This window comes from Dermochelys coriacea, chromosome 7, assembly GCF_009764565.3.
Source record: "Dermochelys coriacea isolate rDerCor1 chromosome 7, rDerCor1.pri.v4, whole genome shotgun sequence".
NCBI classification, from domain to species: domain Eukaryota; kingdom Metazoa; phylum Chordata; order Testudines; family Dermochelyidae; genus Dermochelys; species Dermochelys coriacea.
The window spans coordinates 51,666,839-51,684,511 of NC_050074.1; the positions used below are offsets into that span (position 1 = coordinate 51,666,839).

At 50.3% G+C, this 17,673-nt stretch overlaps 1 protein-coding gene across 6 annotated transcripts in view; it reads left to right on the forward strand.

Moving 5' to 3' along the window:
• Window positions 1-15,988, forward strand: part of IP6K1 (inositol hexakisphosphate kinase 1) — a 65,772-nt gene extending 49,784 nt beyond the window's left edge. For 2 of the 6 annotated variants that reach the window (XM_038408243.2, XM_043518393.1), the window contains 5 exons: window positions 560-903; window positions 6,861-7,071; window positions 7,762-7,943; window positions 8,503-8,678; window positions 9,675-15,988. In XM_038408243.2, the coding sequence (XP_038264171.1) occupies window positions 681-903; window positions 6,861-7,071; window positions 7,762-7,943; window positions 8,503-8,678; window positions 9,675-10,184 (1,302 nt within the window). In that variant the 5' untranslated portion in view covers window positions 560-680 and the 3' untranslated portion in view covers window positions 10,185-15,988. Of the gene's footprint in view, window positions 1-559; window positions 904-6,860; window positions 7,072-7,758; window positions 7,944-8,502; window positions 8,679-9,674 lie in introns of all 6 variants that reach the window. The other 4 variants (XM_038408241.2, XM_043518392.1, XM_038408245.2 and 1 more) reach the window with 3 other exon arrangements.
• Window positions 15,989-17,673: the final 1,685 nt, after the last annotated feature.

The following is a 17,673-nucleotide window of genomic DNA, read 5'->3' on the forward strand; positions in this document are numbered from 1 at the left end:
TAACTAGGATGGTAGCAGTTTATCAAAGATAAAGTTGGATCCTAGAAACGTGGTAACAGAAATAGCAGCAGGTTTTGGATTCCTGTAGGAGTTTTCTGTGTACTTGTGCTGCTCTTAGTGTTAGATATTTGCGGGGAGGGTTGGCAAAGTGGGTGTCTCCTTCATAACATATGCTGCAATTGTGACATCACTTTATTAATGGCAAGATCCATTAGCACATGGAAATAACTTTCTAAGTGGAATCAAAATACTAGATTTCTTCCAGCCATCACTTGACAAACCCCTGTGGGAAAGTCCTGCTAGCCCTAAAGAGTTACAGCATCTGCCGGACGTGGGGTGGGATGGGGTGGGGAACTGGACATTTTTGATCCAAATACTAATAATAGCGAGTGTGTGCATCCCCATCCATGCGGGCAGGGCTATAGGTATGGTTGAAGGATCACCTTTGCTTCCTTAGTAGAAAACTTGTTGGACTCTGTGGTAAAAGTTACTAAGGAGACAGGCCAGACAGTGAGGTGAGAACAGCTCTTTTCTCATAGGATTCTCCATTGTTTTGCAGATTGGAACAAGACTAATTCCTGGGATTTCTCAGCCGTGGCTGTCTGCCTCTCGTGAAGCTTCCCCCTCCCAGCCCATGCGGCTCTCCCCATGCCCCGAGCGTGCAACTGGTGCCGAACGCAATGTGTGTTTGTCAAACCATGGAAGTGGGCAAGTATGGCAAAAATGCCAGTCGAGCCGGAGAGCGAGGGGTCCTGTTGGAGCCTTTCATTCACCAGGTGGGCGGCCACAGCAGCATGATGCGCTACGATGACCACACTGTTTGCAAGCCCCTCATTTCCCGAGAACAGCGCTTCTATGAGTCCCTGCCCCCGGAAATGAAGGAGTTCACGCCTGAGTATAAAGGTGAGCCCCAGTGCTGCTTCACAATGTAGCTTCCCACTCTGTGGGGCTCCTGCAGCTGGGGGCAGGTTCTGTTTGTCATTCCCTTCACTCCTGCTGCTCTCCACTGATATGATGTGAACTGTGTGGTGGGTAGAGGTGTTCTCGGACTGTGTGTACAGGGCTGAGCGTGTGGCTGATGATCAAGGAGATGATTTCAGTGCCATGCTTCAGTCTGAGAAGAGTCCTGAATTAGCTCGTCACTGAGCCATGTTCAGTGTATGTGGATTGGCCGGAAAAGTCCTGTTTTGAACCCTGCCCACATAGCCTCAGAAGGCTCGTCCTCCCACTCTTCACATCAAACAAGGAAGTTGTTAAAGGGAGGTGATGGGTGCCTCTTTATACAGCTGCATGCCAAGTGTGCTGGGTTCCGGCTTTCGTTGGGGGGAAATGAATATGGAGGTATCACCAGGGTGAAGAGCCTGCTTCCAGATGGCTGACACAAGCAGAACTGAAAGTGCTGTTTCCTCTGAACTCCCCTAAGCTCCCCGCAGCTCTCAACATTGCTCCCCACGGCACTCAGCATTGAGTGTAAATAGAACAGTGAAGTCGGTACCTTTGCTTTCTGGGCTTGACTGTATCAGCTCTTTTCAGTACTCTGGTTCTTATGGGGTTAATCTATGGGAACAGATATGTGGAAAATATGCCAAACTGCCAAAGCAGATGTTCTGAATCTGGTGCTAAAAATGTGCATTCCTGGTTTTCCTGACCTACTTGCTGTTTGTGAATATTCAGGGGAATGGGGGCATTCGGTGGCAGCAAAGCATGTTGAGCTGTCACCCCCTCAAAGCCTGATCTGCTTTGCAGGTACCCTGCCTTCCGATAGACGTGAAACGCCTCTGTCTTGGGTGGGCTGAGCTGCATCTGTGCCAGAGTAAGGCAGTTAGATACGTTCCCTGGAGGAAGGACCTTTTCCTCTTGGCTTTCCTCAGCATTACCATTCTAACATGCAGTCTGGATGCGGGGGACTAGGTCCGATTTACAGATTCACCAGGCACTCCATGTCCGAGTGTGCTGGTGTGTGATTCATGATAGTACGTTAAAGCTTGATGGGTGTCGAGCTGGTCATCCCAAAGAGCTAGTGAAATCTTTACCCCTCCTGTATGTGCCACATTTGTCACTGAAAAACCATTCACAGATGTGTCAGAGCGTGAAAACATTCACTTGGAACTGAGTTTTCTATCCCTCTAAATGCAAACAGTCTCTAGGCGTCACCAGGCTGACCAGGAGCACCAGTAACTTTTTAAAGTGACCAAAAACTAAAACTAGCTCTGGTTTAAAGTCTTCCATCTCCTGCAGGAAGTGATTTGTGGGGCCATTGGGATATGAGGAATTGCCCTTCCCTGTGGCCAGACTTGGCAGAGTTAGATTTGCATGTATGTAATTTCAATGGAGGAGGATGTTTATTTTTAACCATTTTTAAAATTTGTATCAGTTTACATTTTCCTAGTTGTGGGAAATTAAAGGGGAGTCAGACATTTGTTTAGTGACAGTAGACATTGAGGTTCAAAGGGTTAAAGCTTTATAACCATTCAACCACGCACTGTCAACATCGGATGTCAGACTATCCAAAGGAAATAGCCTTACATCAAACACAAAGCTCTTAAGCAACTGTTTCTTACATTGCTGAGCTGTAAATGTCTGACTGTGGATGGAAATATATTTTCATTGGTTTGTGTGTGTAGGGGAAACGTAAAAACCAGCTCCTTCCAGGCCTAGAGGTAGGTCACTACAGGTCACCTCTTCCAGCCTCAGATGGAAGCTTGAGTCGAGACCTGTGGGGGAGGGAGGTTCACAGCAGGAAAAGCATCCCCACTGGCACATGTCAGTACAGCTCACTCGAAGCTACTCCCTCAAGCCAAGGGGCAGGACTCCTGCCAGCTAAAACTCCTCATTTCCCTCACTGCCCACTTCTCCTCCCTCCACCCCCACTCTGGTCCTCTGCCTGGCCCAGGCTCTTTGGGAGGCACATGCTCTGCATGGCACATGCAGACTTTAGCTTCTCTTGTCCCCTTCCTGCCTGCACACTAGGTTATCCACTTATTACCATAACTCCATCAATTGACTGCTGCACGACAGGTTGCCTGCTCCTCATGCCCCTCGGGGGTGGGAGTCCAGAACCCCAGGCTGGTATGCTCAAAAGCTGGGAGCTGCTGCCTTAGTCTGCCCAGGTACCCCCAGAGAGTGTTAGTGTGCCAAGGGGAAGCAGGCAGCCTTACAAATGTGGGGCATACCCAGCTCAGGTGCTGCTTCTCACATAGTCATGCCTCCATGAGGAAATCTTCACCTGACGTGCTGGACACTGGCTGGCTTCTCTGTGATTGTGCACCTGGTAACGAGGCTGCCAGTTGACAAATGCAGACAGCTCCCAAAAACGTGTCCATATCCCCCCCTTTTTATCAAATTTTGAAAAACTTCACCCAACTCTGGAAACAAGGAGAGACAGCTCAAGGTGTGAGTGCAAACTCTCCTAGCCAGCAGCGATTACTGTCCTGTCAGGACTTCTACACAGGCTCCATCTTGCACTAACACACTCTCTGGGACGTGTGGGGAGATTAGGGGCATGTCCATGCAAGTGATACTGTGCAGCAAGCTGGGTTGTAATTCTGCCATGCTCCAGCCTGCTGCAGCGCCGAGTGGCTGCGTGGGCCCAGCCGCCACGGCACTAACAGCTGTCTCATGCACTTTGCTGTAGAGCAGGCTGAAGCAGCATTACAGTAGAGTGCCCTTGGGAACTTTTAATGCACAGCAGCAGGTTCACCCAGACAGTTAGTGTGCAGCACGCTGGAGTGCTCTAGATTTACACTCCAGCTTGCCGTGCAGACATTACTCAGGTAGACGTGCCAAAGTGAGCAGCTCCTGACTTTCTAATGCCTGAGTTTGGGGGCTTGGAGTCCAATGCCCCAGTGGGTACCGGTAGCTTGACTGCTCAAGCCACAGCCCCACCAGGGAGAATTTGCATACACAATGGCTCTTAAGGAGACATCCTTGCCAATTGCTGTGGACAGTTGTTGCATCAACCCCAGCTGTAGCTGCAGGCCTGCCCCCTTCCCTCAACACCCCCAAAGCACCCCTGGAGCACGGTGGCAGGGGACTGTGGTGGCCTGTGCATGGAGGCTGCCTCAGGTTCAGGAGTGCCATGACTCACAGTAAGATCACATCTCCAGGAATGCCTGCTCAGTAATTGGCTTGGTGTGCGCAGGTGCAGCCCAGCAGCGGCTCTCCCCGCAAACCTTAGAAAGTGCCTCTGCCTTAATCCACCAAAACTGGCACAGGGAGCCAGAATAGGCTTGGGAGGCCCCACAACCAGCATCCAAACTAGCTGATTCGGCTCCTGGGCAGCCCTTATGAGTCTCCAAAAAGCTGTGGGAACCCCAGTGAGCCCCATACTGGTGGGGGTGACCCCAGCAGCTCACAAGGCAGGTAGTTCTTGTGCATGTTCCTTCCCTCTCGCTGCAGGATCTTAATGCCTCCCAGCCACTTCTGGCTGTACCTGGCCAACACCCAGGAGAGGTGGGGAGCTGTTACCCCTGTACAGAGGGCCTGAGGCCCAGAGAAACCAAGGCTACCTCCAAACATTTTGTTCTAAGTTATTTACCCAGCATCACGTAGAAAGTCTGTCAGGGCCTGCATTCAAATCCAGATCACCTGGGTCTCAGGCTAATGCTTTAGCAATATGACCAAACAGAAAGTAACTGTCACCTTAACTGAACTGGCCATCCCACATAACTCGACCACTGACCCAACTACTAGATAGATAACACGGGAATGGTGGGCTTATTTAGTCTGCAGAAGAGAAGAGTGAGGGGAGATTTGATAGCAGCCTTGAACTACCTGAAGGGGGATTCCAAAGAGAATGGAGCTAGGCTGTTCTCAGTGGTGGCAGATGACAGAACAAGGAGCAATGGTCTCAAGTTGCAGTGGGGGAGGTCAAGATTGGATATTAGGAAACACTATTTCACTAGGAGGATGATGAAGCACTGGAATGCGTTACCTAGGGAGGTGGTAGAACCTCCATCCTTAGAGGTTTTTAAGGCTTGGCTTGACAAAGCCCTGGCTGGGATAATTTAGTTGGTGTTGGTCCTGCTTTGAGAAGGGGGTTGGACTAGATGATCTCCTGAGGTCTCTTCCAACCCTAATCTTCTATGATTCTGTGATCAGGATTCTGGATTGGGGCTCAATTCCTGACCTGTACAAGACGTGTGATCCAGTGGTTAGACAGGATAGACAAGCAATAGTTTTAGCACATTCACTCCCAAAGGCACGTGGATGAGACCTGGGTTCTTTTCCCCAGATGTACTGGAAGTGACCTGCAACCTCAGTTGTTGTATCTCTAAAATGAGACAGTGGGGTAGGATAGCTGCCTGTTCCTATAGTAGGGTATGGGGCGTCAGTAAAAAGGGTTGTCTGTGTAGGGCTCAGAAATATTATCAGCAACCAGTGAAATAGGAATCTTGAACTCATGGCTGCGGGGTCCCAGAGCTGTCATGGCTTGCAGTTCCCTGATTGCATCTGTGTAGTATTTCTACAAGCTGGGTAGTGACTGAGTTTGTACAGCCGGACACAGTCTCATGGAGCACTGGAACAAGTCATTTCTGGAGCTGAAGACTAGCTCTCGCTGGGCGCAGACCAGGGACAGGAGTGTTGTGTGAATCTTCCCTCCTGTTCTCTCTCTCTCTCTCTCGGGACAAAAGCTCTATGTTTGATGGGGCTGTATCACAGCAACCTCTTGACCAAATGCCACCACATTTGCATCATGAATTCTCCCAAGTCCTGAACTGCCATGTCCATTTTCAGTCAATCTGATTTAAATAGGGTTGAAAACTGGGCTTTAAACAGAAACCCTGTTGTCACTATGGAGTTGCTAGCATAACTAGGATAATTCCCAGGAGGGGTGTCTGGCATGTGCTGCCTCTGCTAGCTTCCTCATGCTGCTGAAGGGTAAAATGTCGGTTGTAACAATCTACCCCAATTTTGGACTGCAAAAACCGAGCCAGAAGACCAGAGATCCCAAGTGGAAATGCTTAATTCACTACCATGGACCCTTCTCTTGGTTCTCCAGTGATGGGCACATGGCTGCTATTGCTTGCTGTCACAGGTAGGCACTCATTTAATTTAGAAATACAAAAAAGTAATTAATGTTCTTTACTGAGTGAACTAGAAATCTGAATTGCTGATGACGACTTTGAGCAAGAGCTCTGAGGGGTGCTGTTCAGAATGCCTTGGTGAATTTCCTACCTGTCCTCCTAAAAGGGGACCGGAAAAGCACCTTCCTGAACTGAAGACATCACATAGACGCATCCATCACTAGTTGGAGTGACCATCTGAGAGATGTTGCACCAAGTCTCCCTTGGGCCCCTCCCATGGCAGTGTCAGTTGGGGAGTCACTAGCGTTCGGTTTAGACTACACCTTGAGCAATGGCTTTGGAAGATGCAGAGAGGCAACACTGCCTCAGCAAACAGACTGCTGGGTGCGGGGTGAACCTTGCCTGCATTAGCTGAAGCTGCTGACATGGCAGGAAGATAAGAGATGAAACTTTCAGGCTTTATTTAAATTGGGGATGATGTGTTGCTGGGTTTCCTGTGACTGCTGAGGCTGCCCTGCCTGTAGGCGTTCAGCCGCTGTTGCCATGCCCTCCTCTGTGGGGCTAAAAACACCACAGTGATTGCTACATGTTCATACGCCAGTGCCAGTAGCTGGGTGTGGTAGTTTGTCTGAGGAATTTTCCCTTTGCAAGATCCTTGTGCAGGTTGCAGCATCTCAGATCCCTTCATGCAGAACTGTTCCACGATTCTAGGTTTGTACTGGTGCTGTCTGCTTTCCCTTCCCTGCTGACAGCTCTTGCACCGCCAGTCACAGACATGCGCGTCTACCCCTTGAGGGACTGCTTGGATTGAGATAAGCTACCTCTCTCTGGTAGGTGTGGTGTCTGTCTGCTTTGAGGGAGACAGTGATGGCTACATTAACTTGGTAGCATATCCCTACATGGAGAGCGAGGCCTTGGAGCAGGATGACATGGCAGAGAGGGACCAGCCTCGGCGTAAGCATTCCCGCAGGAGCTTTCACAGATCCAGCAGTGTCGGTGAGCACAAGGAGGAGAGACCCAGCCTGGCCAGTGACAACCCTGAGAGGTAAAAGGTCAGGGGCTGGGAACAGTGCAGTCTGCAAGCACACCATTTCCTCATCCCTCGGTCAGCTCTGGGGCTTCCTGGCAGAATAGCTTTCCCTTGTACTCCCCATGTCATACAGTGACTGGTCCCAGGCAGTGATGCAGTGCAGAGCTTGCTGGAGTGTGGTCCCTGGCTCACTTGTCAGTGCGCACACCTGGCTGTCACACACTGCCTACTTCCAGGCAGCATCTCATTCCAGTCACTGGCCTGGTCCCCTCTCTCTCTGAGGTATGCTCAGGCTGGAGCCACGAGGCTCCTGGGGACTAGCTGCCTCTGTGGTACATTCTTGAAGGTCCATGGGGCAAGCTCTTTGGCTGCGGGGTGGTCTAGGGGAAGGTTCCCCTTTCAGCAGCTTGTGCCCTCCACTAATCCTGCACCTGCTTTGTGCAGATAGGCCCCCTCCAGCATGGAGGCTCTGCTGCAGGCTCGCCCTGGAAGAATTGCTGGCTTTCACTGAGACCTGAGACTGACATTGCTGGGTTGGAGGTCTGGGTGTATAACAGGAGAGGGGATGGGAGATCTGGTAATGGGAGGTCTTGTCAGGAGAAGGTATTGGGGTCTGGTGCTGTAGTCTAACTCCTGTCTGTGACAGGTTAGCTGTCTAGCCAAGGACTCCCTAGCATGCATGTGTTCTCTTCTTTGTGCCAGCAGCATCCAAGAGACAAAGAGCCCCAAGGTGGAGCTGCACATCCATTCCGATGTTCCATTTCAGATGCTGGATGGGAACAGCAGCCTGAGCTCAGAAAAGATCAGCTACAACCCATGGAGTCTACGCTGCCACAAGCAGCAGCTGAGCCGCATGCGATCGGAGTCCAAGGACCGAAAGCTCTACAGTATCCTCCAGAAAGCAGAGCCAGGGCAGCTGGCTGCGTCTGCCAGAACGTTGCCAGCAAAGGCTTCCCACCTCTGCAAGCAGTGACCGGCACCTCGCCCTTGGCTCATGCTCAGAGCACACACTCCCTTTGCCATCAATACAAGCAAAACCAGCTGGGCCAAAGACTGGGGCCCCTCTTCTATTACTCCTTCCATCTGTCCTTGCAGCAGTGTCTGTCCAGGCACCTGGGAGGATTGTCAGGTTTCTGCCAAGGACACTGGCAGTACCTGCTGGCTAGATGCCATCTGTGTCACCAGGTCATGTCTCCCCTTCTGGTCCCTCTGACAGAGACTGGGCTCATATTTTCCTGCCCGGTACTACTGCCTTGTGGGCTCTTTCATTTTCTCCCTACTGGGCTTGTCGTATTCCCCTCTTGGCTGCTGTGTCCCTGACTCCCTTTTGTCCCCTTGTGCCCACTCCCCGGAATGCATTACAGCTCCAGGAGTCCCCAGAGAATTCGCTTGGTTCCTGGTGGTTGGCAGCTCTGAGAGATGAAATCTCCTTGACATGTTTCTTAGAGTTCCTTTTGCTGGAGAATGTGGTGCACCATTTCCGATTTCCCTGTGTGCTTGACCTGAAGATGGGGACCAGGCAGCATGGAGATGATGCTTCTGAAGAGAAGGCTGCTCGGCAGATGAAGAAGTGTGAACAGAGTACTTCAGCCACGCTGGGCGTGAGAGTCTGTGGAATGCAGGTACAATATCCCAGGGTTTGTCTGGGGTAGCCTGTGGCACAAAGACATCTTCCCCACCCCTCCTCGAACATCCCCAGCCACTAGGGGAAAGTACAGCAGGATAGTGCTCTCTGCTGGGCAGTGTTCTTGTGACACTTCTTCCTTCGCAGCCCCTTCACAGCCTGCCACCAGTTGTGTGTTCCAAAGAGCGCATGCTGTTACACATCACTTCCCTCTCCGCTCCACTGGAATGAGGGAGTCTGTAACTTCTCGTGGGATTGAATGGGCCATGGCCTGCTTTGCACAGTAACCAAATGTACTGAGTGTTCTAGAGAAGTGCTAGAATCCAGCAAGCCTAATTAGTAAGGAGCCTAGCAATTGATGCTTATTCCAGCCAGGTCAGTGGCGCCTGGGGTCTTGTCTCAATAGCATCTCTCACACAGTCAAAGGCCACTTGTGGCTTCCACTTGTTGGGGGGGGGAGGGTTCCCTTCTGGGTATGCTCTGAAGCATAAGGAATGAGTGCCCTTGTACTCCTATTCTGGCTAGTGTGATGGGGAGATGCCCTGGTCCTTTTCTGGAATCTGATTCTGCAGCAGTGAGTGACACGGGTTAGTCGTATGCCACGCTGAGGGGCAGACCCCTCTTAGCAATCCCTCCATTCCATGTGGCTCAGCTGCTGACACACTCAGCACTGATCCATCTGGTCATGTGTGAAGGTTCTCCCCACCCTGCTACTTTGCACACACTTTGCTGTGCTAACAGATGTGCTGCTCTCTGCTTCTGGAAGGGGAAACCCAGCCTGGGCAGCCTTCAGTATCCCAGGCAGTGTGAGAAAGGAAGTGTCACCTTGCCTGTAAGGTTTCCAGGAGCACCAAAAGTATTATAGACCTGCCTGCTGTTGAGTCTCAGGAGGTCCCCTCAGTGTCACACCATAGGGCAGTCCAGTCTTTCTATGTAACTGAGTGTTACTAGCACTTCCCATGCTTCCCACCTAACATGAGCTCTGGTGTTCTAGGTCTATCAGCTGGACACAGGACATTACTTATGCAGAAATAAGTACTACGGCCGTGGTCTCTCCATCGAGGGGTTCCGTAATGCCCTCTACCAGTACCTCCACAATGGCCTAGAGTTGCGCAAGGACCTCTTTGAGCCCATACTCGCCAAACTCCAGAGCCTGAAGGCTGTGCTGGAGAGACAGGCATCCTACCGCTTCTACTCCAGCTCCCTCCTCATCATTTATGACGGGAAGGACAATAGGGCAGGTATGTTCATGGAGCGCAGGGCAGAGATGCGCCTAAAGCGAGTGGACACTTCTCTCCCAGAGAGCCTGCAGGATGACAGCAGCACAGAGCCCAGCCCCTCCGCCCTGCCCAAGGTGGATGTGCGCATGATTGACTTTGCACACAGCACATTCAAAGGGTTTCGGGATGATCCCACTGTGCATGATGGACCTGACATGGGCTATGTATTCGGGCTGGAAAGCCTCATCAACATAATGGAACAGATGCGAGAGGAGAACCAGTAGGCCTGGGCTGTGCCCATTCATTCCTACCCTGGTGGCGGGAGCAGGAAAAAGCAAACAACTTTGGTATTCAGTGGTTCGCTTGCTCCCTTGTTTATAACTGTCCCCTAGGCTGGAAGAGCTGTGTGAGGAGTGTGAAGATCTCTGCCGTCCTGCTGCCCATGTGGTTCTGACTCCACTGGCCTTACCTTTTGGAGGAGGCTCTCAGGGGCCCCACTGGATGATGGGCTCGCTGCTGTTGTGCATTGATCTCTTCATTGTGTATGCATTCTGGAAGGAGGACCTGGCCACAGGGAAGGGAGGAGTAAGCCAGCCCTTCAGGGTGGAGATGGGGGTTCCGACTGGAATTCGACTGCCTCTGCTCCCCAGAAGTCCCAGCAGAGCCTTTGGTTTGAACCTCTTCTGTCATTTGGAAAGGGCGTTCATTGAAATGAGCCAGAAATATCTATGGGGGCTGATGGGCGCAGCACACTCATGCTGTTTCCTATGGTACCAGCTGTTGGTGCAGCTAGCCCTGCCCCAGGGGTGTGATTGATTGATTGGGGTGTTACTTTATGATACCACATTTATCTTCTCCAGTTTGGGCATTGTGACAAATCATCCCAAATGGGCAGGAATAAATGACCAAACAAAACCCATTGTAAAGATGCAGCAATGGGTAAATCACCTTGCCCCAATTGCTGTGGGGTCAGTCAGGGAGGCTTTACTACCACCCCTCGCCACACCTGCAGCTGGCAGAGAAACTTGTGCAGGGTTGTAAGGGCAGGCCTGCCTGCTGGAGTTTCTCTTCCACCAAGGATAAGCATGAGATTCCTGTGAGATTGACCCTGCCTTGGTGCATTGATCCAATGAGGGTTCAGCTAACTGGCCGGCAGTAGTATTGACAGCAAGTGAATTCACTCCCCAGCTCTTCCACTGGAGTATATCAAGCTAGTCCCAACCTCAGTGTTTGTATAGCATAGTCACAGCAGCTGGGATGGGCATGTCTTCTGAGCCACATCCAGACCTGGCTCTGCAGCACGAGACTGTTGTCTTCTTTTACTCCTCCCAGGGCGAGGCTGACCCCTTCCACACTCTGAATAGTCCGTCATACTCCCTGGGGTAGGAAAAGGGAAGTGGCTGAGGGAATGGGGTTTCAGCCTTAGCTTGGAAGGATTCTAGTGGAGTTAATGAGGAAGAAGAGCCTTAACTGAACTGACGGAGGGCTTCAGGCTGTCTCCATCATGTTGTCTATTGAGCCCCATGCTGGAGTTGCTCATTCGCAGAAGTGCCCCTTCTGTAGATGGAAGTAGCTGTCTGGCTGGCATGGTGACCCCCAGCTGGAAGCATTGCCATCACTACCTGGCCTACCCTCAGGGAGCTGATATCTGCTGGCTTGTGTTAGGGTTGGATACAGCTAAACATTGCTTGGCTACGCTCTGGCCCTATTCTCCACTCCCACTAGTGGATTTCTGTGCTGGGGACTTGAATGACAGCAGGGAAAAGAGGTGCTCTGAGCTAAATGAAAGCATCAGGTAAATCAGCTACATGAAAGCCTGATCGAAGCTGTCCGGTCTCCAAGCTAAGGATGGACATGGTGCCTGTGGCTCAGGGTATTCTGTGTCAGAGGGATTCTCCACCTAGATGTCATTTCCATGGCCCTGAGACTAGACCCAAACTGTCATCTGCGGGCAAGGGGGCATTGCCATCTGCGGTTGCTGCAGAGAGTGCAGGATTTGGGGCCGTGGGGTCTCAATCCTATTACTGCTAGTTGGGGGGAAGAGGGAAGTCGTGCTAGAGTTTGTGCTAAAGCTTAAGACTGTCCTGTCTCTTTACTACTCTTCTGAGCTTGGTTAAAGCCCATGCCCCCCTCAAGCCTTGTAGATGGGGGCTGGGCTCTTGGCCATGGCATTAGCATTTGTTAAGTTCTCCTCCCTCCACGTCCATGAGCTCTTCTTTTCCAAGCAGCTGCTAATGGGATTTTCTCAGTGGCCAGGACACAGCAGCCAAAGGTGGGCTGCTGGAGGCAATGCAGTTATTTCCATGTTTGAAGCAAAGAAATCCAAGTTAGCTGGGCAGAAATGCATTGAGGTCCTTCTGCATTGTGACCAATCAAATCCTAGTCAAGTGGCCTGCCTTCCTCGCTGGCCCTGCTATGGCAGGTAGCGCTAATGCGAGGCATTTCACACCAGGGAGGGGACTCGTCCACATATGGTCGCTTGGTCTTTCAGCATTCCCATTGTCCCCTATTCTGGGTATTGTTGAGGGAAGCGGGGATGTGCGTCACAGCTTTCGTCTCTCTGATTGGACCCTGCACTGAAGTCCTAATGCTGAGTGTGGCACCTCAGCCATCCTGGCGAGGCTTGTATGTTGGCTTTGGTCCAGTACCAACCCTGTATTACATCCTGGATCCAGGGTCATGCCGACAAAGCTGGACTGTATGGGAGATCTTGTCTGTACACCGGTCTCCTCAGTCATAGTGAGGTGTATACACAGATCATTAGCAACATGGTGCGTTCTCTGTTTGGCTTCTTGTGATTCCCCTTGCAAAGTATCTTTTGACCATCCCGACAAAATTTCCAGAACTTGTAAATAGCCTTGACAACGGAATTGTTCTGCTTGTTGGCGGGGTTTTTATTCTGTTTGTGCTTCATGAAGAACCAAAAGAAATGAAGGGTTTAGTTTTGCCAGTGCTGCAGTGTTACATTTCTACACAGCATGATCACAATGCACAGTCTTGCTCAGCAGCAATAACCCTTCTCATCCAGCTGAGTGCAGTGACATGCAGGACATGGCGTTGGATGGGCTTCAGACTGGGCCGGAGATGAATGGAAGTGCCTTGGACTTCTGGAGGCTTGAGTTGGTTATCTGGCTTAGAGCACAAATGGAATGGCTGTTTTCCTGCTAATCGCTCCTAGACACCATCAACACACTCCTTGTCACCCTTGCCACAGCCTCCTTAATACAGGCGTAACTGGAATTGAGGTGCATAGCAGAGCCAGTTGTGGGACACTCCCCCATAGCATACATGATGGAAATGAGGTACTTTCACGTCTGGCTGTCAATCCAGGGCAAGTTAGTAACTTGAAGGCAGCCCAGTGGGCATGCTGAGTGGGCAGCCCTTGTATCTTGGCACTTCCTTGAACCCAGAGCAACATGGGACAGTGGAAGTGACCATAGAAAGTCTTCAAGTGGGAGGAGGCCAGGTCAGCACATGAAGAAAGTCTTTTCCTCAGCTGCTCTTTGCAGTAAGACTTCTAGATGATTGCTCTGGACGAACATGGAGCCGTTGCTGGATTTTATCTCCCTCTTGCTCTTGGAGATACAGCATAGAGCTCGATGCTGGCTTTGCAAGCAGCTCTGGTTGATGTTTCCAAGGCAGTAAATGTCTCCAAAAGTGAGACTTGCAGATCTATTGGCTCCTGGTAGCCTCACAACTTGCCCTGCCTTACAGAGAAGGGAATGAAGTCAACTCCAGGTGTCTGCTTCTGCCCAGGACTCATACAGGATGTTCTTGGCACCTTTTCTGTTTTGTGGATGGGCTTTGTTGCTGGTTTGCAGAGATTGTTACTTTACTAGTTTGTGTGAAACAAAGTTACTCTTAGGAACTGTAGCCCCAACCATGGCCAGGGTGAGAGCATTTGCTGTTAACACTGTAGCAAGTGTCCTTTCCCTTCTGGGACCAGGAACCAGGAGTCTCTAGATAGCCCCTTCTAGAGCAATGTGCCAGCCCCTGGCTACTACCTCTGTCTAGGCAAATCCTCACATTAGATAATTATGTGGTTGGTTAGAATCCTCGAAGAGCTGATCCCATTTAAAAATGGGTTCTGTATTTTTCATTGTGGAACTCCCCAGTCATTCCCCAAAGCCAAATGGTTCAGTATTTCATTGGTTTGACTTCAGAGAACAAAAGAAAAGGTGCTTTTCTCCCCTGCCCTGGGAAGCAGTGTTGTAACTGGTTAACCTACCACAAGGAGATAGGAGTGAGTTGATGTGATGTAACCCTGACCTAATTTCCCAAGTGAGTGCACCCTTATGTTTACATGTAGAGGACTGGCTGACCTGGCCATAAATGCAGCTGCTTGGTGTTGGAGTCCAAGGTTACGGGGGTGCTTTTTGGACAGCCCTTTCCTAAAAAACTATTTTGAATGCATTGTACACAGTCAAATCCACTTCAGATGTGTGTGCATAAATAGTCCTTCAGTCCTGTCAAGCAGCATAACCTGTTTGCCTCCTTTCAGAGCTTGCGAACATTTCACGCCTAGCAGCGTGAACTTCTGTAGCAGAATATACACGTACTCTGTAGTTGCCTTCATGTAGAAAGATGGACCTGCTTTCAGCCTTTTGGAATACATAGCCAGTCAGTCTCTAGCAATAGTATGATCTGCCAGCATTGAGAGCATGTGTAGGTCTATTATCAATGCAAGGGTTTTTCTCTGTCTAGGTCCCTAGTCTTACGAACATGGACAAAAGAGAACAAGACTGTTCTTCAGATAAACACTCTGTGGTTGGGAGGGTAGCAGGGGCTTGTTTTATTGCCTAAAGCCATGGGGATTTGGATGGGTTGCTGTTGTCTTGGGGAAGATGTTGGGGAGTCTTCCTCCTTTCCTGGCCTGGCCTGTAACTTGTCCTGCCCTGTAAATTGTCATTGGCAGCTCTTCTTGCTGTGTCAGTGGAAGTGGAAGCTGCTTTCCCTATCTAGCAGCTTTGATGTTTGAGTTGGGCTGGTAAGTGTAATCTCTGTATAAGAACTAGCAGATCTAAGGCTTTGAAGCCTTCCTGTGGAGATGTTGAAATCTGCGTAAAGCACACCTGGCTCCAAAGTAGGTAGCACATTCTGTGCAGTTTCTGTGAATTTGGCCCCTTACATGTAGTGGCTCTTCTCAACTCTTGTGCTAGAGCAAAAGCTGCAGGGAGCCAGTTCCCTCAGTGCTGGAGAAGGGCATGAAGGAGTTGACTCATCAGCTGTAATTTGCTCATTCCTGCACCCTAGCCTGTGTGACCTCAGGCTTGTGCCAAACAGCCCTGTCCCCACAGAGGACCAAACTGTGACTCAGGGCCCGCCTGCATGCCTGCTGCTCCTGCATGTGTTGTGTTATGGGGCCAATGGAGCAGCAGTAGCTGCTTGAGGATGTTTGCCCAACCCAGAGCTATGTTACCTAATTCATCATATAAAGCTGATGTTCAAGATGATGTGGAGGTGCAGTCTGTAGATGTGGCAGCTCCCCACCATGCACTGCTCTGCTGTGATGCAATCAGCCTGGTTGTACTCCTTGCTCTATAGGCCAAACCTCCATGTTAAAGCGGAGAGCAGTGGCGTTCTGACTTCCTGGAGGGGCAATTGTTGAGAATCCAGTCCTGCAACTTCCTCATTTTATGATGGGCCCCATCTCCTCGTTTCCCACTCCCAGACTCTGCCCAGAACAGAGTCACCCAAACCAGAAGTTCAGACTTCGGTGTTTGTACTGTTATTGCATGTTTATCTCAGGAGCAAAATGCTTGTGTACTTGAAAGGTCCAGGTGTGGAGGGATCTGTGGCAAGTGTAGAAGGACTTGTTACTGGGGGAAGGAAGGGGGCCCTCTGAAGCAGAGAGCTTTAACCCTCTCCTGCCCTGCATCCCTTTGGCTTGTCTGGGAGGTATGCAGCATCATATTGTCTTCGAGCATTTCCTGCATATTTTTTGAATTCTCTTTCAGCCCCACTTTACTGGGCCAAGTCAAGCTATGGGCATGAAAAGTACCAGTACCTGTACTCCGAACGCTGCAACCTTACCTCTCCTGCTGTCTCTAAAGTCATGTATATACAAATAAAAGCGGTTAGAAATTTAGCAGTGATGTGCACGTCTCTCTGTGCTGTTTTCTCCCACCAAACATTTCCCAAACTCCTGGTATTGGGTAGGCTGCAGTAGTGCCCACCAGGCACTTCCTTACCACAGATAGGGAATGATCTATAAAGACAAAGCTGAAGTGGTGGGGGAGGGGATGTAACATACGTGCCAAGCAGTCGAGGTGGTGATAGTGTGGCTTTGCCATCTTTGATCCGAGTACACTGCACTCTGGGTATGGTGGAAAAATTGACCAGAGAGGAATCCAGGGACTGCTATGAGAAAACATCAGCCTATGCTTCCTCTAACTGCTGTGCAATCTCAGACATTGCCTGGGAAAGGATCTCCAAAGTCCATTGGACATTAGCATGGCCTTGGTTACGGAGGCACCAATAGTGGCTTCATAGTTAAGGTTGAGTTTTGCAACTTAGGGATTCAGCTTCTTACGGAGGAAGAGTACAGTGTACCCTCCATACATTTTGTGTTAACATCTGTTAATGTTTGAGTTACAGTTCACTAAAAATGGGCACAATTAACACTTGTCAGCTTTCCCTTCTGTAGTTAAACAAGCAGCTGACTTTTACCCTTCACACTCCTGCAAACTAGTGCACTGGCAAATTTGAAATTTGGTTTTAATGAAGCAAAGTTCCTGAAAAATGGTTACTTGCCTTGTAACTGTTCGAGATGTGTTGTTCATGTCCATTCCAATCAGGCGTGTGCGTGTGCACAGTAGCCAGAAGACTTTCCCCTAGCAGCATCCGTGGGGTTGGCCTGGGTGCCCAGTTAAGGGCCCTGCCAACCTGCCACCCCTCAGTTCCTTCTTGCCGGCTACTCCCACAGAGGGGAAGGAGGGTGGGTATTGGAATGGACATTAAACACATCTCGAAGAACAACAGTTATGAGAAGGTAACAGTTTTTTCTTCGAGTGCTTGTTCGTGTCATTTCCAATCAGGTGACTCACAAGCCCAAGTTCAGGAGGCGGGGTTGGAGTTGTCCGCTGATTGGAACACCGCTCGTCCAAAGGTTGCATTGTCTCTGGCCTGCTGGGTAATTGCATAGTGTATGGTGAAAGTGTGGATGGAGGACCACATCCATGCTTTGCAGATTTCCTATGTGGGAACCTGAATCAGGAACACTGTTGATGAAGCCTGCTCCTTGGTGCAGTGTGCAGTGATTTGAAGATGCAGGGACACCTGCCAGGTTGTAGCACTCACGAATACAGGATGCTATCCATGATGAGATGCGTTGTGATGACACAGGCAGACCTTTCATTCTGTCCGCCATTGCCACGAATAACTGGACTGATTTTCTGTATGGCTTCATTCTCTCAATCTAGAAGGCTAACACCCTGTGGACAGCTAGAGAGTGAAGTCTTTGCTCCCTGCCACTGGAATGAAGCTTAGGGTAGAATCAGGTTCTCCTGATGTCCTGATTGATGTGAAACTGTGATACAACCTTCGGTAGGAAAGCAGAGTGAGGTCTGAGCTGAACCTTGTCCTTACAGAACACTGTGAAAGGGGGCTCTGATGTTAGGGTCTTAAGCTCAGACACCCTCCTGGCTGAGGTTATCGCTATCAGGAATGCGACCTTGTAAGAGAGGTAGAGTAGGGAGCACGCTGCCAAGGGCTCAAAGGGCGGTGCCCTGAGTCTAGAAAGGACCAGATTGAGGTCCCAAGGTGGGACAGGTT